A 26,591-nucleotide genomic window follows, 5' to 3' on the forward strand; every position below is an offset into this window, starting at 1 on the left:
TATCAAATTTTTTTAGAAAATTAGGCATGGATAGAATGGAGGATTTGGGAATGAAGGAGGAGAAGGGTAAGACAGTGAGTACCCTTAGGTCATGCAGGAGAGATGGTGCAAATGTAGTTTTGTGCTTTCAATTGATGTTGTGCAATTGATCAAAATTGGTTGGACAATCTGGTGCAATTGATTGAATTGCCCTAGTTTAGTCAAAGTGTGATAGTTGATGTCAGTTGTTCGCTTGGACAACATAAAGTCTGAGTAAGTGAGTCAAATTGACCTGGTAACACTTAAACAATTGATGTAATTTCTTGATGAAGTCAAGGTATCTGAAGCAAAATACTCATTGAGACTTAAACAATTCATGTAATTATCTATTTTGATTGTGTTTGATTGGTTGATCAATTGACAGTGTTTGTGTTTTAGGTTGTTTGTGGTGTTTGCTATAGTTAGCATACCTATTGAGACTAGGCAATTGATTTAAATGCCTGTTGTATTCTAGGTGTGCATGAGTCGATGTACCTGTGTAGACAGAGTAACTTGCTTTCTTATAGGATGACCTAGGTAACATAGGTTATGTAACCTCTCCTTTTAGAGATGGATGATGATGAACATGGCTTGATTGGTATGATGGGACACAATGTAGGGTATGTGATGCTGATGACCAAGATAGCAAGGGTGAGGTGGGGAATTAAATTTTAGATATAAGGTATGGAGGACCTAGGACTCATTCCTATGGAAGAGGATCAAAATAGATGTATGAGTGATAAGTAACGAAATACAATATAAATAGATGAGATGAAATGGCGATCCATGGCTTATTCATAATGCTTTATTTCCTCATCTAGCATAGTAGTACTGATCTTGGCCGAGGTATCAGAAACCAAGCTTGAGCGTTTCATCTATCAGCAAATATCGCAGACAATGAAAGTTCCCTTCGATTCTGGTTCATATATCAATGGTCGATGTATACGTCATAGTCACTAAGCTAGAGTGATTCATGGCTTTATTTTTGCATAGGATCTCATAGCTTAGTGAACTTCCCACATAGACACCATTAGTACATGCCCCAAAACTTCATTGGAACAATCCACAGACAAAAACCAAAGAAAAAAGATATCATGAACCATCTCGTCCACTCTAATCACTTGTGGATATCCTAGAGTAGCGTAGCAACCTAATATAAATACAAAAAAATTGACCAATAGCCTATCATCCAAACATAATTTTCTTGTCAAAGAAATATGTTACCATGTCTTATTTGTAAGGAAGGATGCATCCTTCTTAACACGGTTGTGCTCAGATGTTTGATTGGCTGGTTGATTTGATAAGTGGTCATCATTTGAGTACCTCAAAAAGTTGTTTTGTGCCTTTTGTGATGTTTATGTACAAGGAACAAGTTCTTGCAATGATTTTTATTGCTTTGGATGTTTTTGTCGTGTTTTTGGATTTTTTAATGTTGTGAATGTTTTTTGTGTTTTCTTCAAGACAGTTTTCAAATATTTTAGTATTTTCTGATATTATACATATGTTTTTCATATTATTTCAGGACATTTTGAATGAGTAACTCAAAAAATCACAAGCATGGAGAATCCACTCCCATCATTAGCTTAAGAATATTTCCTTAGTTAAGTTTCGGTATGAAAACGTGGCATGGGACATATGAGGCAGCAACCCTAATTGCAGATCAATAACAAGCCATGGTATAAATGATGGATGAATTGATGTAATGGATGTGATCGCAACAAGTGTGAAATATAATGGAGCCATAGCCTTTATGAATGGCACCTATTTACCAGGTTTTCACCATAGTACTTACCCAAGGTACCATCAGAGTGGTTTTCACTATTTTGATGAATGATTTTTCTTTATTATTTTCTTGATTTTTTTATGTTTTGGTATTTTGTTCAAGACTTTTTTCTGAATTTTTTTGGTATCTTCTAATATTTGATGAGCATGATGCTCTGCACAGATTATGTACGAAACTTTTTGAGATGCATACTGTTCAATGGATCTACCAGTGATTCTCCTTCTGAAGTTGCTAATTGATATGCCTCAGGCCCAAAGACTATAGTGATGACATATGGATGCAGCCAATTGGATTCAAATTCACCTCGATATTCTTGATTTGGTTGATTGTGAGGATTCTCTTTTAGAAAAAGATCTCCTACTTCAAATGTGTGAGGTTTGACCTTATGATTGTAGCTTCTACTCATGTGTTGTTGATAAGAGTTTAGGTGATTGTAGGCAGCTTGTTGATTTTCATCAAGTAGCTCCAAGTCCTGAAGACGTGAGATATAATACTCTTCATCAGTAATCAAATTGCACAAGGAAACTCATATAGATCATAACTCAACCTCAATAGACAAGATGTCCTTTTCTCCATATAAAAGTGAGTATGGGGTTGCACCTAAAGGGATTCAAATATTAGTTCGATATGCCCATAGTGTAGGATTCAGACGAGTATACCAATCACAACCAACATCATTAACTGGCTTCTTGAGGATCCTCAATATGTTTTTGTTTGAGGCTTCTGCTTGACCATTACCTTGTGGATAATATGGGGTGGAGAAATGGTGTGGGATATGAAACTTCTCACAAAGTTCATGAACATCTTGATTTTTGAAATGAAGCCCATTATTTATGATGATGGACATGTGTACACCATACTAACAAATGATGTAATTCAGGATGAATGAGGCAATTTTCTTACCGATGACTTGGGTAAGCGGAATAACTTCAATCCACTTTGTGAAGTATTTTGTAGTGGTAATGATGAATTTGTGACCATTGGATGAAGATGGATGGATTTTACCCACAAGGTCAAGTCCCCACTAACAAAAGGGCCATGGTGCTATGATAACTTGTAGTTCTTATGCTAGGGCCTGTATCAGATCTCCATGAACTTGGCACTTCTTGCACTTTCTGATAAAGTAGTAGGAGTCTTTTTCCATAGAGGGCCAATAGTATCTTGCTCGCATGATATTTTTAGCCAATGAAGGACCACTTGAATGAGCTCCGCAAATACATTCATGTAAATTTTCTAAAGCTATGGTCACATCACCTTTCTGTAGACATCAGAGGAGAGTACCATTGACACCTCATCAGTATAGGGTTTTAGCAATGATGGTGTATTGAGTGGATTGGCATATGAAGGTAATAATTTAATCTAATCATAATCTAATCTAATCTAATATAATTTGTCTTACTTTCTAGTGCATATGTGGACCTTTCTAATCTAATATGTCTCACTTTCTCTTAGTACATGGAATCATCAGAATAGCGCATACCTGCTCCTAAGTAGTGCTTTTGTAACAAGAAGAGAGATAATTTTTGTAGCATAACATGGAAATTTTATGCTTGTAATCCCACAATCTTGACTAAATTTTCAAAGGGGTTTTATAGGTACTAATGTTCGTTACAAGTCCAAAGGAGTTAGATTGGATTTTTTATTCAAGTTTTCATTACAAAGGATAAAATGAACTCACTCCATTTTTTTTCAAAAGTAAAAAGAACAATCAATCCTTATTATTTCAAGTTAAAAGTAATAAGCCACCCCTTTATTTCAGAAAGCAATTTACTTTTGTTGAGCACACAATTTGCTTTTCTTGACCAGGATTTATTAAAAGTTCCAAAACAAATTTCTATGTGGGATTGAAAAGAACACCATGCTTGTTAAATGGAGCATAGAAAATAATTGCTTTGAAAGGATAAAAATAATGCTTGAATTTCATTTCTTTAAAGTGGTAATCATATTCTCTCCCCTTAATTGGGTGATCAAAAAGCCAAACCCACTCTTTTATGCTTTCTTTTACTTCAAGAATTTTACATCCTTTAGAGGGCCTGTCTTCCTGAAGCCTTGAGGGGGCTAATGAGAAGGGTACAACCCTAGTGAGTGCAAATAAATCCAAGTAATCTAATTCACTATAATAAAATCACCTTTTGAGATGAAAATATTGGGGGACAGAGCATATTTGATTTATCTCATATCGAGCACTTTTTAGGGCCTTGCGGTCTCAATCATGCTTGTGTAACTACATATTATTAGATAATTTATTAGGATATAGGCCTCAACCGTGCTTGTGCAACTTCAAAGAATATCTTCAAATGGAATCCTTATTATGAACCATAGAAGTAGAAACTTGAAGCCGAGTCAGTCATCAAACATTGGCAATATCATAGTGCAAGGGTGGGGAAGAATCTACCCCCAAGATTACTCAACATATATCTCCCAAGATAACTACCTAATTGTCAAGCAATTCACTTTGGGTTAAATTCTAGGACAAGGAAAAAAAATAGGCGCCCTCTAGGGGGTGACAAGGGTGTTTGAGCTGAAGGAGTATCGAGACTAGTGGGCTATGATATTGTCAGTGAATCTTGAATAAAGAGTCTATTTGATGTGTATTTATTGTGATCCAAACTAGTGAAAACATCAGGGATTGGAACACATCCTCAAAAGAACATACACTCAATGTTTAGCATTAGGATGACCATTGTCTTCATGTGTGCCATGTATTCTTATCATATATGCTAAAATATCTTGCAAAAACATCTAAAATCAAACTCAAAAATCAGTTCAAAAACAAGGAGGGATCATAAGCGAAGAAAATTTTCTAATCCAACCAAGCACCTTTGGAGGAGGTTATCAACATTTTAACTATCTTAGGCAAGATTTTCATCCAACCAATTTAGAGGAGTATCAAACCAAGTGATCAAGAGTTTTTCATCCAATTGTCTCAACAACAATACCTAGCTAGGTATTCAAGTTAGTCAAACAAAGTTTCCATATCGGGAGACTTTATCCATATCATTTGACATGATCTGTCATAGGGGCCTATCAAACAAACCTCTATTCAACTTAGTAAGATTGATTATCCAAACAAAGTATCCATCAAGTCAACAACATCAACCCATCCAAGTTGAAACTTTGATCACTCATGTGACCATCCCTTGTCGCTTGAAAAAGAAGAAGCTTACTTAAAGTAAATGAGTCCTAGCCTAAATCAAGATCAAGGTAGCATGGCTCTCTAGTCTAATCCCATTTTTTTATCAAGATCCTACCTATAAAAAGTCTTATGATATCCCCCTAAGCTTTTGGTATTCCATCCATGATGATCCCCTTTTATCTCAAGAGCAGAGTCCCATTCAACATCCACCTGCTAAGCAAGAGTGTGATATCCCTTTCATCTCCTTCACTAATATAATTTGAAATCATGATAAAAGGACAAACTCACATGATCCTACTCCAAGTCAAGATCAAGATCAAGGAATCCTTTCATCCTCCAAATCCATTTTAGGTCCTTTCATTCCAAATTCAAACTCTTCATCCTCCAAATCCATTTTAGGTCCTTTCATTCCAAAGTCAAACTCTCCATCCCTTCCATCCATCTTTGATCCTTACCTCCCTCCATCCATCAATCCATAATCTGAAATGATCCATAAGAAAGATTAACAAAGGCAAACATCTTTGAACTTCTTTCAACCATCTATCTAAACATCTCTCTAAACCTATTCTTCCATCATTTCCTTTATCTATTTTGGGTCCTTATGCCCCAAAATTCATTTTTCCTCCATCTGTTCATCACTTCTTGAGTTGTGTACCAACACTCATCATGAATGTATTCCCATCTATCCTCGCACAAATCTTAAAACATTCTATCTATTATCCAACACCCCTTTTCTATTCCTTCAATCCCTATCATTCAATGCTTTGCATAATTCCTTCAAATGTGCAATAGGAATTTATGTCATTTTGTCACATGCTTGCCCATGCTCGAATCTCATGTTCGGTCCTTTTCCTAGATATCTATTCATGAAATGCTTCAGAATCAGAGGTTGTTCCTCTTTAATATTTTCTTTTGGTTGGGATACACACTCAATCCAAAAAAGAACCACTTATCGCATACTGGTACCAACATCTTCTGATTACTATATCTCATACACTTAATCAATTGCTCTAAATCATTGTGATCTCTTAGTCGAATACATGGCTAGTGAAAAATCTAAAATCTTGCTTCAGCACCATTGTAATTATCAGACCCATGTATGTTTTATTACTTACAAACCAATGCAATCAAAATAAGAAAAGAAAAAGACAATATCAAAAGATCAAATGCATGAGAAAGAAAAGAAATATCAAGCAAAAAAAATTTAAAAAAGCAATAAAATACAATATCAACATGCTTGGCTATGGGAACATGCAAATAACTCCATCAACTCTATGGACGCTTGGCTAGAAATGGAGCAATATTTGTGCGATTATAGCAATAACCTTGTTGGGGCTATGGGCGCTCACTAGCAGTGAGGCTCTATCCGAGATGATTTTTAAGCCAGGGTAACTGATGTAGCTAGCCACATTGGATTCTAAAGATTACTATGATCATATGAGTCAGAATGAACCCAATTCCACACACATGGGTAATCAAAGACTAAGTACCTTGATCTAGTTTGGGATTCTTCTTCCCTTTTAAATCTACTTCCTAGTTTCTAGATATGTTTGGTTGAATTTTTCAGAGGTTTTAAGTGTGGGTTGAGTCTCTATCTTTAAAAAGTTTAGGAACACTTATTTAGGTGGTGCTAAATATTGTGACAATCTTACATATCACCTCTTTGCAAATGGAGAGCTCTATAATTGGGTTCAAAGTTTCATCCACTCTATTCTTCATACTACATCTCCCATTATCCTTCCTCCAATATCCATTACCCTCTCTAAATTCATCCAGTCCTATCTATGATCTTTCTTCACCTTGTCCATACCCTCTAATCCATACCATCTATCCTAACTATTCATTTCTTCCATCATCTATCACTATCTATGATCTTGTTTCTCCTATCCATATCTTATCTCCATCCATATCCCCTTTGCCATCCCTGATCTTAATAAAAACTATGGAAAAAAAATTGATTTCAAAAAGCTCTTGAAGTGTCTCCTCATAAGATACTTTCATATTTCTCCTATCCATTTCTACCTCAATAGTTCAAACATCCATTCATAATATTCCTTGTCTTTCTATACATTGGGGCAACGAAATACATCTTTCTTCTAACAAAAAAAATAAAAAAATTGACAAAAATCAAAATGAAAAATTGAAGCATGGCCCATCCATCAAATCAACAATAGGAAAACTCTCAAAGTCTACAATCAAACTGATTGCATGTATTACTAATTAATTCATCACTCAAAATCTATCAACATTAACATGTCTTATATAGGGATAGGTACACTTGAAACCAGACAAATTGATCTTATACGAGGTACTCACTCTTTGAAACCAGACATTCCTATCAATCATTGAGTCTTGTTAATCAATCCATCTATCAACGTCAACATCAACATCAACATGTCGTATAAAGAGACAAGTACACTCGAAACTAGACAAATTGGTCTTATAAAGGGTACTCACTCTTTCAAACGAGACATTCTTATCAATCATCAAACAAATCAAAACAATGACATAGATTAGTATGACTACTAGATTTTTTTCTAGTTATCCTTCTCTTTATCAATTGATAGCAGTACATGTTTCATCTTTGAAAATTAAAAAAGAAAAAAATCGAAAATAAATCAAAATGTGAAATAAAAACAAGTGGCGAAAACCTGGCAAGAGACACTATTTGTGAGAGAGCAACTCCTCTATCTATCAATACTTGTATCATATCTTTGATCCATATGATCTAAGACAATAGCCATCATGGACAGTTCTTCATGCAGTGTTATCCTGGACATACTTAGCGTAGTCACTATCCTTGATTATCTTAACAATTATTTGTATCATATCCCACCATGGCTTGGTGATCAGTGTAAATATCCATATCGAAGTAGTATCGACAGCAATGGGAAAAATCCTGACCTCACTGGGGGTATTTCTTCTTGAGGATTTTAGACATTAGACCAAGAACGTAGCAAGACAACAAAGATCAAAACAACCAACAGTGAACACAAGAATGCAATAAGTCTAGACATCACAGAACTAAACTGATTTCAACTAGACAAAGGGTCTATTTGCCAAATGTTTTATTTTGACAAGAATACATTTCAGATAGAATGCATGTTTACTTATGTTTGTTGATCTTTTTTCTTATCACATCTCCTAAGAGACTCAAGGATATCTCAAAGACTAGAGAAGTAAGGGAGGAATGTGATATTTTCTTTGTCTATTGTTTGGGAGTGAAGCCTTCTACTATACAAATTTGTCTTACAATGTGATCAGGTAACATATCACTAAAGACATTTCAGATTTGTATTGGAAAATGGTTAAATCTTGTATATTTTACACAAGAAACACTCAACTCATCTTGGTTCAATTATACCTCGATGCTTGTATCATCATGCAATATCAAAAATCATGTAAGTTATACTTAGGCCATCATGGTTCAAATATGTCATGTTGCTTGTATTAACTTTCAACATATCAAAGCCTCAATTATGATAAAAAGGAATCACTATAAATTTGATCGAAAGGATGACTATCTTAACGGGTACACTTCATATCATTATCATATCATTTTAAAGTGCATTTAGGTGCATTATCATATCATTTTCAAGTGCATTTAGTTGCATTATCATATCATTTAAAGTGAATTTAGTTGCATTATCATATAATTTAAAGTGCATTAAGTTGCATTATCAAATCATTTAAAGCATTCAAAAGCATGTTAAAGAGCATCATCATATCAACATCTGCATTTCACTATACATATCATCTGCACATGCACATCATCATCATTGCATATTAGTTACACATCATCATACATAAGCACATCAAATCATCCCGCTGCTCCCCCTGATGCACCAACATCAACACATCTAAATCTGCCTACACCATGATATCAACAAAATGTCAATTATCTATCAATTGATGAAATCAATCAATTAGTTATCCTATCTGCTCACATGAGATCTTCATCAATCTCTTTGACCACCTATGAGTGACATAAGTCACGCTATCAATCTAGAGTTTCAATCATAAACGCTTATCAAATATAACCTATTGGTGACGAAAGTCATGCTATCATTCGAGAGTTTCTATCATAAACTCTTATCAATCAGGAGGGATCATCTTAGCCTATCCTATCAGTGATATAAGTCACACTATCATTCGCAAGGTTCGATCATGAAATTTTATCACATCTATTCTATCAGGGGAAAATCCATACAATCATCAAACTTGGAGTTAAATCAATAACTCTTATCAATTGGAAGGTTCATCAAAACTATCCTATCAGGGGAAAAGCCATACAAAATTAAAAACCTGGAGTTAAATCAATATTCAAGTTAGTGGTCAAACAAACCTATCCTATCAGTGATGCGATCATGAACATTTATCTTTGTCTTATACAAGATGTATCCTTATTGAAACCAAACATGATCATCTATCTTTGTCTAATATAGGATGTATCTTTCCTAAAACCAGACATGATCATCTATCTTTGTCTTATGCAGGATGTATCCTTCCTAAAACCAGACACGATCATCTATCTTTGTCTTATACAAGATGCATCCTTCCTGAAACCAGATGTTTTGAACTATCTTTATCTTATATAGGATGTATCTTTCCTCAAACTAGACGAAATCATCTATCTTTGTTTTACACATGATGTAACCTTCTTGAAACCAGATTTGCACTCAATCCACTCAATCCAATCAATTTTATCAATCATTTAACTGAGCGAACACATCAACACACTCAATAAATTGACATTTTCTTGGGAGATCGTATCAAGTTAATCAACAACATCAAGTATTTAATCAGGAAATGAATCAATTGTCCAAATCCCAAAAATTCATAACTCCTCAATTCATCTCCTAAGGGGGCATCATCGCATCATTATCATATCAAATCCAATAATCAATATCAATATCTAAATCAATATCTATGGAATCAACATGGTTTCAAGGTTGCCTTCTATTCGATTTTCTGATGGAGTTTCCTAGGGATGTATTCTTGGTAAGCATCCCGAGGAGAAGTATGATAAAGGAAAAGCATGGAGAGTTATGCAACTATTGGAGTTGGTACACAGTGATTTGATAAGACTATTTCCACAACCATCTTTCAGTAGCGCTAGATATGTCTTGACATTTATTGATGACTTTTGTTATATACATGGGTTTACTTTCTCAAGCAGAAGTCTAAAATCTTTGAGAATTTTGTAGATTTCAAAGCTTTTGCAGAAAAACAATCTAGGAAGTTCATCAAGATTATACTTACAGAAAATGAGGTTGAATATGTTAATAATCAATTTGAATAGTTTGGTGCTTTAGAAGGTATCAACATGCAACACATAGTTCCATACCATCCTTAGCAAAATGGTGTCGCAGAATGCAAGAATAGGTCTTTGAAGGAGATGGCCAATTTTATGATTCACTCAAAGTCTTTGGAACCTCAATAATTAGCAGAGGCTATCAAATATGCATGTTACATCTAGAACCAAGTTCCTCACAAATCTGTGAAGGGGGTAACTCCTTTTCATGCTTGGACTGGTTGAAAACTTACAGTTAATCATTTTAGAGTATTTTGTTCTCTTGCTTGGGCCCACATTCTAGTAGAGAAACACAAGGTTATGGATCCGTAGAGAAAGCCTTGTATATTTTTTGGATATCTAGATGATATCAATGGGTATAGACTTCTCCATACCACTACTCATGAGTTGTTCATTAAGAGGAGTGTTTGTTTTGAGGAGAGTTCTAGTTCTTCTCATACCACTTCTCCATCCGCTATAACATTGGAGACATTGCATCATGATGTCAGCTCTTCAAAGGATCTTAATCCTCCTAACCTTGATGAGAAATCTTCTTCCTTCACTTCATATGGCGACAACGATGATGAGGATTCACATTCTTCTCATTTTCATCATTCAGAGGTTAATGATTCTCCCCAAGAATCTACAGCCTTGACACCTCTTTGGTCTTGACAAACATTTGAGTTAGGAGGAGATTGGCTTGGTGATCCATTAGATACTAGAGGAAAAAGTTCACAATTTGATGCAATCAAGGTAGGGAGATCCAATGAAGGACATAACCGCCTTGCAACCTAAACACAAATACTGTGCAACTGATTTGAACTACTCCAGTGCTCCTGCATCAGACTCTCGGGGTTAATTGAAAAGTGAGTCTCGTCACTGGATCTGGTTCGATGATATGTCAGTAGGTACTTGCAAATGCCTCAGGGATTCGACAGTCTGACTACAGATTCTGGTTACCTCTCCTCGGTGATCTATCGATCCACCCTGCAACCTACCTCAATCAGCTATTTGTTCAAGTCTCCACCCACTAACTGCCTCAAGATCAAGCTCTAGGTTCAACATTCTACCTACAAGCCTTCTATTGCCTCACGTTTGATGATCTGAAAAAGTCCACAGGATGCCTCAACTTCCTTTCCAACCAACCAATTCACAATCAGTACTCTCTCCAACAACAGGTTCATAAACCAACACTGATACCATTTGATGCATTCAAGGTAGGGATGTCCAATGAAGGACATCCCCACCTTGCAGCCTAAACACAAACAACATGCAAGATATATTGGTAATCGATAACACCACACCAGATAAGGTAGAAAGAGCAACCGGTAACACCATAAAATACATAACCGGTAAACAATATGAACAATTCTTATAATACTTTAATGAATTACATATCCCACATGTTGGACCGCAGCCCAAGATTACAAAGAAACTCTTACAACTTAGATCTATGATTCACAGATCATCCTCTCAATAAATCATCATACGGTAACAAATTTCACTGTTCTACTCTGATCTAGACCTCAGCCATATCGGATTTAGTCCTACTAGATGAGAATGTCGCTGGAATCTACATCTTCACTCGATCTCTTCCTTCTCCCACCTCTATCCTCTATCTGTTGTCCTGAAATGAATCTCTAAACTTTCCCTTTATACCATCTGGAAGCACTAACAACTAGTTGAAGCCGGAAAAAGACCAACCGGTTCATGATGAAATGTGTAAACAATAGCATGTCGGCCCAAATCACCAAGAATATCACCAAAATGCATATAACATGACACGATCCTCTGGGAACATCAGATAGGTCTCAAGAAACATCGATCAATGATCTGCAAGTCATGGGAATCAACAACAACCCAATTTGGCTTCACTCCACACATTGTAAGTCTAACTAGTAAGAACACATCAACACCAGGCCAATACTGGAGTCAATATCTCAGCGGAATAAAATCCAAATGTGACGAATCTTGAATATGATAAAGACAATGAACTCAAGGTGATAAATCAAAATCCACAATGCTAAATTATCAAACATGAAGAAATGCCATGATCTCCAAGCAATTCCATAGCTAACTGCTCCAACCGGTTTGAACTAATTCGGTGCTCCTGCATCACAATTTCAGAAGGTTCCACATCTCTTCATTGCTTCATCTTCTGATCCACAGTCTTTTCGAGAAGCTTCAGGTGTTCCTGAGTGGGATGCTGCAAAATGGTGTTCTTCTTGACAATATCTGATTCCACCTTGATCACAAGTTTTCGATCTTTAGGGTTCAAAGGAGGCAAACGCAACCAATCTTCCTTCTTTGTAGAGTGAGGGGGGGCTCCTCTCCTATTTTTGATTATTGTAGAATGCCAGGAAAAACCCCCGGATCCAGGATTTGCTTTGAGCCAATGGTGGTTTAGCACCTTTCTGAACTCTCTAGCTTGACCTACCAATCTATTGAAATGGTCATCGGGAGGAGGGAAGGAGGGGGGAAAACAGGCATATTTGGTGCCTCTGAGTAGTGGCCTGGAAGAAGAAGCAAAGTAGGTCATCGCCCCCAAGGGTAATGAATTAGTGTTTGTCAGGATGTTATGGGCATTCCTACGGCATCTAGACTTCCCGCTTTCCACCACCTGCCAAGCCCCATCTTCTTTGCTCATGGATGACTTGCATTTGGAAGGAGAAAAGATAGTGAGTCACATGGTTTGTGAATACTTGAATTATGAGCATTTGCTAATAGCCGAAAATTTGCAGAGCTTAGAATTTTTTAGTATTGGAATCTTGATCAATCTAGTTATTATAATGATAAAATATTAATTTATTTTTTAAAAAATAAGAATAAATGATTTTTATTTTTAAAAAATAATTTAGAAACTTTTATTTAATCAAGTCAATTTTTAAGAAAGATAATTCTTTTTAAATATAACATAACTAATATTAATAAAGTAAAAAAAATTAATGCTTTGAAAATTTAAAATATTTATAATTGAAAAGTTAAAAAAAATGATAATAATAAAAAAAATGCTTTTTGTTCTTGAAAAAAAATACATATTTAAAAATTATATAATGTAACAATAATAAATAAAATTAAATGCTCTCTAAAAAACTACATTCCCTCCAGACTGGCTTCACCAATTTGGATATGCATGGGGAGGACCAAATAAATTAGTCAGAAACCCTGGCAATTAAACTTCGCATGCACCCTTCTCTGAAATCCCGTGCCCTTGGATTCCCTTCTGCCACCTGCAATTCTTCCGTTTTGTGTTGGAATTTGGCTCGAAAGCCTGGCGATCCTGATCTTTAACTTCAGTCAAGATCGGTTGTGGAAAAAGCTTCTGCAATAAAACTAAATCCACACGTGCATTCCGTTGTGCCACCTGTAGATTGTTCCGTTTGTGTTGGAATTTGGTTCGAAACGCTGGCGATCAGGATTTGGCTGGAATTGTTCAGTTTTATATTTGGTTGTGGAAAAAGACTTCTGCAATTAAAACTAATAAAAAGGAAATGAGTTTGAACGAATATAATTTAAAGCTTTGACCAAATGTCTTTGGGAAATCGAGATCCATCTATATTCTCATAAAGGAAAATCTCTCACACTGCCCGAAACCGCAAATTGCGGAGAAACAATGCCTCTCCACAATATCGAGTTACGTTTCAGTCATTTTTTTTCGGACGAATCCTTCTACTGTCATGTTTGCATTTGGGTTTCAATTTGGTGGCCGTAAGATTGTATCTATGGTTAAAATTTATATTTTCAATTATTTTGATATATATTTAACTTATATTTGTAATTGAATTTTTATTATTTGTTTAAGAAATTTTAGGTCATGGAATTTTATGTATTGTTATGATAGGAGAAACATATTTCTAATCTAGAAAATTAAATTGTAATAGATATTTATCTATAATATGAAAGTTTAAAGTTAATTTGATTTAAATTATTAATCTGATTTTGGAAAATATTTTTTAAAACAAGTTAAAGATAAAATTAAGAATTCAAATATTTCTATAAAAAATCTCAATTATATTAAATTAAAAAAAATTTAAATTCTTTTAGATTTTGTGATATTAGGTAAAGTTGTAAGTGAGATTAAGTTATTAAGAATCATTAAAAAATATTTTTGTGAAAACCCTGTAAAATATAAATCATGAATAGTTATTTTAGAGCTGAAAATCACAAAAAATACCTTTCTCATTGCTATTAGAAGTTTGAAATTAATGGTTCCACATTGAACGTTCTTATTGTTATAAAATGTAAAAGTTATAAATTAGCTGTCTCACATTTAAATATTCTTATTGTTATAAAATGTAAAAGTTATAAATTAGCTGTCTCACATTTAAATATTCTTGTTGTTATAAAATGTAAAAGTGAATTTTTAATAGTCCCACATCTCAACGGCCTTCTTTGTTATGACATGGTGTTAAAAAACAGTTAAATTGTTTCATCTTTTTTAATTGCATTTAATAGAATAAGATGTCATATCAAGTACCTCAAAATAAAATGTCATCTCAAGCACCTCAGAATAAGATGTCATCTCAAGTACCTTATTTGTTCTTATCTTTACAAAGATTAACGTCATCTTATGTCACAAATTGAAACATGGATTAGTATAAAAAACATTGAACAAATATAATAGATTATTTTTATAATTTGTATTTAATGAGCACAAAACTATATTCCATTATAAAATATTAAAAAAAATAACTAAAATAAAACACCTATATCATAAAACTATCTTCTTAACTACCTTATTTAAAAAATAATAATTAAAAAAACTTTTACTTAAAACCAATAACCAACAAAATACAATTTTGTTAATACACTTTAAGCCCGTAAACTAGATAATTACTCTTTGACCCTTTAAAACCTAAACTACCACCTTTTACTTAAACCGGTCTCACATGTATTCTTTAGATATGAATTACCTCATTTTGATAGTTTTTACGTACAAATGCCTACTGCTGATTGGAAAAGTAGCTGCTCTTCGTCAAAGTGCAGGGAAAGCTTGGGCCGATTTTCTCTAATTTTTCACATACCCATAAATAAATAAATAAATGCACATACCCATAAATGAAAAGCGGCACGACAGTAATTCAGATCAGTATGGAATGATAGTATACATAGAAGGGGGGATTCAGGGCCTTTTCCATCATTCTCACGTTTGAGCTGAGATCGCCGTCCAATTTGTTCTTTTGGTTTTCAAGTAGGTATCTTTCAGCAAATGGATTCATCTGTTCTACCGGGCTTTAGATTCAATCCAAGTGAAGGAGAGCTCCTATTTAACTGTTTGAAACGGAAAAACTGTGGCATTAAGGAAACATTGGATGTGATTCCTGAGATGGACGTTGACAAATGCGAGCCTTGGGAGTTGCCAGGTCAAGAATCTAAACTGAATTTAGATATTTACACGCCGATTTGAAAATGCTTTTAATATGTTATGATAGATTTGCATAAGGGTTGTGATTAAGGGTAGGACAACTGGGTTATGGCTTCCAATCATGTCGGTGACTCAATGATAACTCTGTGGGGGAATGGGCCTAACCGCTCATTAACCAATCAAATAAATAGCAAACGTTAGATAAATCTGTCAAAATAAGTTTGTTTCTTAGGATAGATATGTCTGCCTTAAAGTGTTTTCTTCTGGCATCTTGGTCGATAATATGCTCATTAAATTAGTCATCCTGGTTTTTGTTATAATCTGCTTATTCAATCAGTCATCTTGCTTTGTGGGATAGTCTGCCGATTAAATTTGTCATCCTGGTCGGTGGCCTAATCCTGATGATTAAATCTGGATCCTGTTTTGTGGGATAGTTTGTTGATTAAATTAGATGGTTTCATATGTGGCCATTCAAATCAGGTTTTGTGAATGCAGTGGCCTCTTAATAGCAACAACCTCTTCGTACTCTGTCAAGCGTTTGCGAATGGAATGTCAACCTTCGATTTTGAATGTCAATCTTGTAAGTAATACTTGAATAAGACATGCGGCGGCCCCTTGATAGTTACAACCTCTTAGTTTTCTGTCAAGAGTAAGATTTACAGCTGAATTTTGTAGTTAGGACATTGACATTTTTTTGTTAGAAACATGTGTTGTAATATATAATCTAAGGGTTTAGGGCATAAAAACTTAAAATCTAAGGTTTTAGGACACAAAAGTTTTTATGTCGGTTGATGAGGATGACAGTCCTTAATGTTCTTTGTATTTCGTATCTGGATACAGATTAGTTGGAAATCGATTGTATCTGGATATATATAGGGTTTATCTTAGTTGGGTACATTTCTAATTTAATTCTTTTGTTTATGAATTTTTGGCTTTAACCTTGTACCCTCGTATCTGTTAAAAAGTTGGAGGTCATTTTGCATTCCTTCATGCTATTGTTGTTGTTTGTATTTTTGAGTTTATTGACTGATTCTCACATTGGTAGACATTAATGTAATTTCTAAAATGATTAAGTTAGAGAACGAGTTTATAAAATTCCTTGACTGGATTGACTGCTGATCTATTTCAACTTGCTATATGATATGTATATTGCATGAGGTGACTTCTGAGTTAGTACCACTTTCAATGTTAGGAAGGCTTAAAAAGACCTGCAATATGGCTTAACTGGAGCAGTCTTAATCAGCTTTATGTGACCTCTAAATGCCTCATAGATTTGAACAGCTTTTCTAATATCAAGCGAAAATTTAGTAGAGCTTCATATTGTAACATTATTGTAACATTATTATTATCTAGCCTGTGATGAGATAAAAGTATTCTCCAAAGAGCTCTAAAATTTCTGTAATATGTGGAAATAGATTTCATCTATTGCTCTCCATGGAGAGATTTGTAGTTTCCATTGTAAGGAAATGACTTCCATAGTGCCTAATGTTTACTGAATTCAGATGCTGCATATGATGATCATGCTTTCCTTACAGGAAAAAAAACTTTGGGATAAATGGCGATGATTCAATAGTTTAGAGTATCAAATGAATTTTGATGAAGTAGTATATAATGGCTTGTACTTGAAATGAGTCTTTCGCAATTTTGCAGATTAACTCTTTCTCTAATGTCAAATTTCCTGAAAAGTTTAATTATGTTTTCGCATTACATAAATTCCCAGGCATGTTTGTCCATGTAAAGGTTGGCAACTTGTGCTCAATTAATCACTCTTAAATTGAATCTTTTGCAATTTTGCAGACAGATCTTTTCTGCCGAAGTGTAACAAACAGTGGTCCTTTTTTAGTCCTTGCGATTGGAAGTATCGCGGTGGTTCAGTTGATAACATTGCTACTGAAGCTGGCTATTGGAAGATCACAGGAAGCTGCCACACAGTTCACTCTCAGTCAATTTTAACAGGAGTAAGGAATACTCTATGTTTCTATAAGGGCAGACTTCCACATGGAGAAAAAACTGAATCGATAATGCATGAATACCATATTGATGAAAATGAATTCAAGACAGGAGCTGCTTTACAGGTATTATTCTGACTAATTTACTGGAGAGTCAAGGCTTACAAAGTTCAGAATAATTTCCATAAAGAAATTCTAGAAAAACCATGACAAAACATAAATATCCATTAACCTTAAATTACTTTTACTAACATTTTTCTATACCTGCATTTATTCACATTGACTTAATAAATAGATACATAGAAATGCATGTTCGCATACCTCTCTCATGCTTAATCGTACAGTGACCTAATTACATAGAAATGTGATATGATTTAAAATAAAAATGAACTTAATGTATACAGTTTCAATCAAATCCAGTAACTGTATATATTAACTAAATGGATTGTGGAAATATACATTTTTCTATACCTGCATTTATTCACATTGACTTAATAAATAGATACATAGAAATGCATGTTCGCATACCTCTCTCATGCTTAATCGTACAGTGACCTAATTACATAGAAATGTGATATGATTTAAAATAAAAATGAACTTAATGTATACAGTTTCAATCAAATCCAGTAACTGTATATATTAACTAAATGGATTGTGGAAATATGATAGTTTAGAAAATTGAACTTTTGATGCATAAATGCCATGTTGGTAAAAATGAGTGCAAGGCAGGACCATGTGTTCAGCATCTTTTTTGATTGATAGGGTTCAATTGAATGTTGTTATTGTAATGGATTTTCCCATCACAGGAAAAAGGTTTACAAAGATCTGGTCTAAAAAATTCTTTTCTTATTCTTAAGATATTTGTCAATCATTGGGCAGGGCTATTCATGATAAGTAGCAATGTGATTCATGAACATCTTGCTTTTTTAAGTCCAATTATTTTCAATCTTTTTTAAAAAATTTTTAGGAATGCATGTTGAGTTGATGATGTTGGTGATATAAATAGATGAATATCATTGTTTTTCTATAGCTTCTAGTTAAACTATATGCTTTGTGAGGATGATAATATTAATCTATAATATTATAATATACATATAGAAGTTCCAAAGTAGCCTTCGGCAGTAATAGAAGTCCTAGTGTTACTTAAATGAATTTTAGGTAAAAGCATGCGTACAGAAGGATATGGTATGAATTCATTTTGCACTTTCATATGATTTAAAATTGCCTTGGCTGTTACTTATTAGAATGTTGGCCACTCTTGTACACTTGAACTTTGGCTGTTTTTTACATTTATTATTTTCATTGCGAAGCTCATAGTCCATCCATTTTCAATGTACAATCCGATAGAAATGAAACAGACCAAAACAAAACACAAAAACAGAGCATGGAGAAAAACAGAGCAGCACACAAGGAAGACAAATTTTTAATTATCAGACCATATTTTCATTCTTCCTTTCATACCCAAAATGACTACAAAATGCCTCTTTTAATGGAGGTCTTAGATGTTTCTAGAATGGTCAGAAGGTAGCTAGAAACTTCCAGAATTTTGCATATAAAATAATGTTTTAACACTATAGAAGGTACGGTGGACAGGTTGGAGTAGATGTTGAAAACAAATCTAAATCTGCTAATTCTGTAAACACCTGTGTATATGGAGCATGTGGATGGGGTAGGTGAGATTAGACTCCAACACTTCCCCTTAATCTCAACTACCAATATTCTATCCATTCTTTTGTTCTTTCCAACTTTCTTCAACTACCTTCCCTTTTTGTCTATGACCTCTGCCTTGGTTTTCTTGCTAACTTGCTATTGCTATAGCTGCTGCAATTTTCAGCATTCACAATGTCTTCTCTTTAACTGATATCCTCCTTTGATTTTCTGATTTCTTTCATCAACTCCTCTTTCTTTCTTGTGCTCCATTTTTCTTCAATTACTGTTGTAGTCTCTCAATCTCTTTGGTTTGAAGTCTTCAAAACATCATACAATTAGTAGTTACCTTGCTAAACAATGGTTTCTTTTGGCTGAAAACATTTTTAATCTCTTTTGGACATTCAAAACTTTCATTACTTCTATTGTTCTTCACATATGAACATTTGTACAATCTTTTGAACATACCTGTGAGCTTTTGCCAACTAGGTCCATAGGTCCATCCACAATCCATTTTTATACAACCTTGTATTGATTCTTTCTTCCAACACATTTTTTCAGAATGATTTCTTAAACCACAAATTTTACATGGATGTAAGTCCCATCACATTTCTTTTGTGTGTCCTTCTCTATTGCAATGAAAACACTTAATACAATGTCTTTTATGGGTTGTTTTGCTTGAACTAGTAGCATCATTTTCTTTTCCTGTGACATATCCAAGACCTTCATACTTTGGCCTCATTATAGGCTCAATAGCCTCTCTAATTCCTTGTTCTTGTTTTCCCAATCCTTGACCTTTATAACCCATTTTCTTCATGATTTTTAAACCAATATTCTTATCATCACAACTAACATAATTTGCAAACACATTCTCATTTTCTTTCTTACATTCTTTATCACAAATAGTTTCAACTAAATCACTTTCACCAAATGATGAACACAAATCTTCTGTGTCACATGAAGCATCACTAACTAGTGGTTTTAACTTCAAACATTCATTCTCTTGTTTTAGATTTAAAATTTCCCTTTTTTGTAAACTATTTTCTTCTTCTAACCTTTTTGACATTTCTTCCAGATCATCAAACTTCCTTTTGACATCATCAAATAACTGTAATTTCTCTTCTAATTCCTTATTTTTATCTTTAACTTCATTCAATTCTTTTTCAAGATTATAATTTTCATCTAACAGTTCACATTTTTCCATTTGCTTCTCTTTTAAAAGAAATATCATTTCTGAAATTTTCTTCTTACATTCCTTCAATTCTTCTTTTAAATCATTTGTTTTCTCTTTCTTTACTCTATCCACTTTACCCATTGAAACAAAAAAAATAAGAATAAACTTACCTTACCCTGACACTTGACTGTGTTTTTGCTGCTGCAAATTTCTTCCTTTAAACAACTCTGTATACCTTCACAATCTTTACCCAACAACTTACACTTCCAGTCTGCTAGAGTCTTCTCCTTTTGATAGCCTTTTTAACTGCTATGGCCTCCTTTTTAACTACTAGTATTTCTTTTGTTCTCCCTCACAGATCTCTTCTATTGCATTCTTCTGCAGCTACTTTCCTAGTAATTTTAAAATTTCGTACCATTGGCTCTGATACCACTGATAGAAATGAAACAAACCAAAACAAAACACAAAAACAGAGCATGGAGAAAAACAGAGCAGCACACAAGGAAGAAATTTTTTTAATTATCAGACCATATTTTCATTCTTCCTTTCATACCCAAAATGATTACAAAATGCCTCTTTTAATGGAGGTCTTAGATGTTTCTAGAATGGTCAGAAGGTAGCTGGAAACTTCCAATATTTTGCATATAAAATAATGTTTTAACACTATAGAAGGTACGGTGGACAGGTTGGAGTAGATGTTGAAAACAAATCTAAATCTGCTAATTCTGTAAAAGCCTGTGCATACGGAGCATGTGGATGGGGTAGGTGAGATTAGACTCCAACACAATCTTATATGTGGTGGGATTGTTTTATTCTTTTAACGAAGAGGAAATAAATAAGTGACATTATGACATACTTCTCATAAATACCATTATGTTCATTCTTTCTCATGCCAAAGCAACATAAATTTCTTATGTTATTGGTGACCTTGTTTGAATTCTAAGATTCACTTCTCTGGAAAAATAGGCAATAACATATTTCTACGAAGGCTGTTTTGTTAATATTCCCCATCAAGCTTAAGTTGCCCTGAATTCCTCTATGATTTACTTTGAGTGTTGCACTTTTACCTTCTCTTTCAGATGGTAAAGGGGTAAGGAGAAAATAAGGATGGTTTGCTTAGTCCTCTAATAAAGTTTGTATTGTCAAATGAATCACTTACAATAAAAGGTTTTTTTTTTTGTCAATCTGTCACATTAGTGATAACTAATGACAAACACCAATTGTCGGTACAGTGCCATTTCTCTTGCCTGAATAATCAAGACTGGAACTTCGGTTTTTAAAAGGGGCTCAATGAATAAGCAAATTTTATGGACCTCTTCTAAGAAAAAGCTGTATTGTTTATTTTCACATACGCCAAAGCAACTTTGGATTTCTGAAATGGTGTCAATTTTTTATCTCATTTCCCTCTACTAAATGACAGACAGGAATAGACAGAAATTCATTAATTCATGTCTACCCCTAGTCTTATAATGAGATCACATAATTGAGTCAACTTTTTTATATTGAGAATCATAATATTTTTTAATTACTTTGAACATGTTAATATTGTTGATATTTATTATCATTATTAGCAATTTGTAAAGCTACTGTTGGTCCTAATTTTCTTCTGTTCTGCAGAGTGCTTTTGTATTATGCCATGTTCTCAGAAGGTACGAACTTCCTGCAAAAAGTGGTGGATTGCAAAATACAGAAATTGAGAAGTTTGATTCATCTCCTAAAAGTAGAATTCGTTCCTGTGGTGAAGACAAGTCTGAAGATGGGTCTAAACTTGATTCGATGCCAAATGGTTTAGGATCAAATTCCGAGTTTGGATGGCTTCCACCAAGCAATAATGATTTTCCTCAAGTTCCAGATGATATAAGCTTTACTAGGCCTGAAGCTACATATGGATATTTGACTGGTGAAGAAATGGATGAGTATATTGAACAAACAGAGATCATAGAGGAAATTCTGCAGGCATGTCTGGATTCCCAGAATTCTATTGTGGATCATTCGTTCCCTGAGGATAGAGATGCTGACATCTTGAATGGTGACTATATAGAACTTAATGACTTTGAGAATTGTGAATCTTCTCTTTGATTTGAGAGTGAATTCAACAATAGTCGTCCTGGAGATTTAGGAGAGATTCTAAATTAGATTTTAGTGTTTCTTGGGTAACTTTGGTAGATAGTAATTTCTACATTTTTAAGTGTTTTAGTTGCTATGCATAAAACTGCAAGTCTATCTTTATTATGAGCTATGCTCTCTATAAAAAGTTCCTTGTTGTCAAGTCTGCAAATTATAATGAATGAGGAATACCTGTATAAAGGAATGATGTAATTGCTGTTTTGAATTAGTAAAAGATGTTTATTTTTGTGTGACATCAAATTCTGTTTATTGATGTGAATTCTCTGTTTGCTATAGCAATGTTTGTTGTTGCGAATTCTCTGTTTGCTATAACAGCCTATAGTTATTTACTGTGTATTTCAAAATCTTCAATTACGAGTTCACAGTCGAGCATTGCATAGTTATCAGCAAGATGTGTCATCTGAAGGTACACCCAAAAGAAGAGTTCGCATAAGGCTACATAAGATGGAAGCTTCAGCAGGACCAAATGAAAAATATGTAATAATCGCAGACACCCATGTTGGAAACTGATACATCACTGCCTGCAACCTGCAGTTTTTATTTTGTTTCATAGTTTCTAGTTTGCACTTAGTAATTTATTGAATAAACTTCAGCATGTCATACCAAGTTTCCTATGGTTGAAAGGAAACCGTCCTTTATTAATTAATTTCTATGTCAAGACAATGTTGTATTGAGCATTGATTATATAAAGCTACCCTATTTTTGTCAAAGCTCAGAATAATAAAATTGGTTTGTAGAACTGTGTATTTGTCTTCATAAAAAATAGTTTGTAGAACTGTGTATTTGTCTTTGTAATAACGGTGTTCATAAAAGAACAGTTTGTAGAACTGTGTATTTGTCTTTATATTTGAAAATAATAGCATTAGGTCTTTTGTATTCTATTTTTATTTTTCTCATAAATATTTGTATCATTTCTTTCCTGTGACTGTTTTTTTAATAGATAAATGCGGCACATCGAGGCCACACCTGAAGTTTGCCTACCATTACCCATTGTAAACCATTATAAACCCCCAATATATTGATACTAAATAAAGACTACTGTTCACTCCTCGTGTATCAAAAGGCCAAAAATTCTCTATTTCTCTATCTCTGTGATTATCCCTCCTCATCTTTTATTTCTCAAACTGTAGCAGAGGCTTTTCCAGAGGCTCCTTAGCTACCACACCTGACAACTTCCTTCAGGTGAGCTATCTCGTTCATCACTTATTCTTGATGTATCTCTTCATTAATCTTGGTTTCCTAGATAAGGAATGGGTTCAAGGTTTGTAGAAACGGTAATACAATCTGGACTAGCACCTAACCTGAGGTTTCAACGCTCCTCCAACCGCTGCATTTCAAGATAAGTAAATTAAAGCCATGTACCAAGAAAGAGTATCAATAGAAGATAAATATTATAAGGCTATTGAATTTTAAAAGTTTGATAACTTAAAAAAATAAAAACAAGAATCAAAGTTGATCACACTTTGTCAAGACAGTTTCACAGAGAGTGTGAATAATCTGCTCAAGATCTATTGATTACTTTCCAATCAACTATGTCAAATAATGAAAGTGGGTCTAAGAACTCAAGCAAGCTAAAGAAAAGAAGTCTTAACTAGAGACTGACCCCAACATGTCCAAAACTCAGCAAAAGAGGAGACATGCTAACAGCCCTGCTTCCAAACCCCCCACCAAAGGTGTCAAATTGCCTTATTGAAAGAGAATTGAATGAAAAGATGAGAAATACACTTTCACTCCTACAACACAACACAATGCACACATAGAAGGACCATGGAAGCCCCACCTTCATAAATTATTCGAAGTAAGACATCAATTCTATCACTAGCCACATAAAACACTTACATTTAGGCCAAGAAAATTTGTTCCATGCTTGTTTCTACTAGGGAACCCCAATACTCCCAAAAAAATTCCTATCAAGTGCCAAGTAACCAGCAGCAATAGAGTACTTATGAATCAAATTCCAAGTATCCTTCCTTGACAAAGAATTACACTCTTGGGAAGCAAAAAGTTTAGCTAACTCTTGCCTAGCCTCCTCTAACCCATCTAGCAAAATTTGTGAGGGTCCTTCCCCTTGCAACCAACAGCCTCTCCTAAATTTTTAAGTCTTATAATCTGCCACAGTTTGCCAACCAACTATAGTAAAACTATCACAAAGTGACTGCAAGTACATATACATGTAAAGGATTGAAGGATTACCCTCCCATAAATCAAGACAAAAAGCTAAAAGAGCTTTTGAGCCCTCATTGCACTTATTTAATGTGTTGAGATCCATTCTTTATAGTATGCTAAATTATAGAGCCTTTTCCCTCCAATCGACAATGAAGCACATCGTAAACATTAACTCTAGGTAAATACTTATGATTGAGAATGGAAGCCCAAACCCAATCTTGATTAGTGCACCAACAACAATATAATTTGGTTGTTAGAACTTGCTCATTATGAATAAATGACTGGAGACCAAGGTCTCCTTCTATCTTTGGCCAAAGGGAGGACAAGAAATTTATAAACGTAAAATAATTACAATCATTATTGATGGCCGTAAGGTTGTATCTATGGTTAAAATTTATATTTTCAATTATTTTGATATATATTTAACTTATATATGTATTTATTTATAATAGAAGTTTTGTTATTTGCTTAATCAATTTTAGGTCATGGAATTTTATGTATTGTTATGATAGGAGAAACGTATTTCTAATCTAGAAAATTAAATTGTAATAGATATTTATCTCTAATACTAAAGTTTAAAGGTAATTTGATTTAAATTATTAATTTGATTTTGGAAAATATTTTTTAAAACAAGTTAAAGATAAAATTAAGAATTCAAATATTTGTATTAAAAATCTCAATTATATTGAATTAAAATAAAATTAAATTATTTTATATTTGTGATAATTTTTTTGTATTTTATGATAATTGTTTTATATTTTGTCTTCTCAAGCTAGGGATTCCTTCCTTAAGCTTGGGCCTTTCACTTTCTCATCTACCTCCCCCAAGGTGCTTTGAGGACAAGAGGTGATAGACAATGAGATTATTCTCTCTAAATTGAGCCTAGTTGGTAGGTTTTTCTACTTATGATGGCCATCTTTGTCGAATCTGAACTAGTGAATCTCTACACATTGCTTCCCTTTAGTGGATGATAAGATAGAGATTTACCCTTGTTCTAGGGGTTTCTCTATTATTATTTTTGGCTCTACTGATGACAAGGATGTTATTCTTGAGGCTAATGCCTGGTCATGTGATTCACACCCTCTCTTTCTTTGTCCTTGGATACCCTCCTTTAACCCTCTTAAAGATTTGATTGATGTTGCCTCTATTCGGATCAAACTATCTTATCGCCCTTTACAATTTTGGAGTAAATATTCTTATGGGGCAATTTCAAATGCTTTGTAATTTTTAATACAAGTGGATATAGTTATTGCTATTTTTTCTCATATCTCCTATGCTTGTGTTCTCATAAAGATTGATCTATCTAAAGATCTTCAAGGTAATATTATCTTATAGGTTAATGATATATGTTGGTGTCAACTAGTGGATTATGAGGAGAGCTCCTTTCATTGCAATTGTTATTTTACTACTATAAAGTGGAAAATCGGAGGCTTAGCCAATTCACCACTTGAGGGTGAAAGAATTTAACTAAGATCAATTTTTCACTTGGGGAAACTTTACATTCAAAAGAGGAGTTGAATCTACTAGATCCAATCCCTAAGTATGCAAGGACTGAATACTAAGTAGAATGGTTGTGTTTGAAATGTGTTTGACCCTCTTTTGTTGATACACGAACAACAAAAGTTTCCTTCTATGGGTCTCATTGAGCCATCAAAGAATCAAGCCTTGTTGGCTGGTCAACCTAAGGGATAGAAAGAGTTGGGACAATTTCATAGAAAATAGAAGAAAGCAATGAAAAAATCACAAATAAATAAAGTAGAGAATAAATCATTTTCATTGAATGATTCATCCAAGAAGGAGAAGTATTCTTGTCCATATTGCAATAGGGTTGGACATGAAGAAAATTCTTGTTATAAAAAAGATATTGATGAACTAAAACATCTTAATAAGAACATTAATCTTCCTTCTAGAATGTCTGAGTCAACTTTTTCTT

At 34.0% G+C, this 26,591-nt stretch overlaps 1 protein-coding gene across 2 annotated transcripts; it reads left to right on the forward strand.

Moving 5' to 3' along the window:
* Positions 1-15,168: 15,168 nt before the first annotated feature.
* Positions 15,169-22,725, forward strand: LOC131038874 (NAC domain-containing protein 71). 2 transcript variants are annotated; one of them, XM_057971429.2, is made up of 3 exons: positions 15,169-15,593; positions 17,393-17,670; positions 21,983-22,725. In XM_057971429.2, the coding sequence occupies exons 1-3, from the start codon at positions 15,440-15,442 to the stop codon at positions 22,442-22,444; spliced, it is 894 nt and encodes a 297-aa protein (XP_057827412.2). In that variant the 5' UTR covers positions 15,169-15,439; the 3' UTR covers positions 22,445-22,725. The 2 variants fall into 2 exon arrangements, with proteins under 2 accessions (XP_057827412.2, XP_057827413.2); XM_057971430.2 differs by lacking the exon at positions 15,169-15,593 and adding an exon at positions 15,826-16,175.
* The last annotated feature ends 3,866 nt before the right edge of the window (positions 22,726-26,591 follow it).

Source organism: Cryptomeria japonica, chromosome 9 (genome assembly GCF_030272615.1).
Source record: "Cryptomeria japonica chromosome 9, Sugi_1.0, whole genome shotgun sequence".
NCBI lineage: Eukaryota > Viridiplantae > Streptophyta > Pinopsida > Cupressales > Cupressaceae > Cryptomeria > Cryptomeria japonica.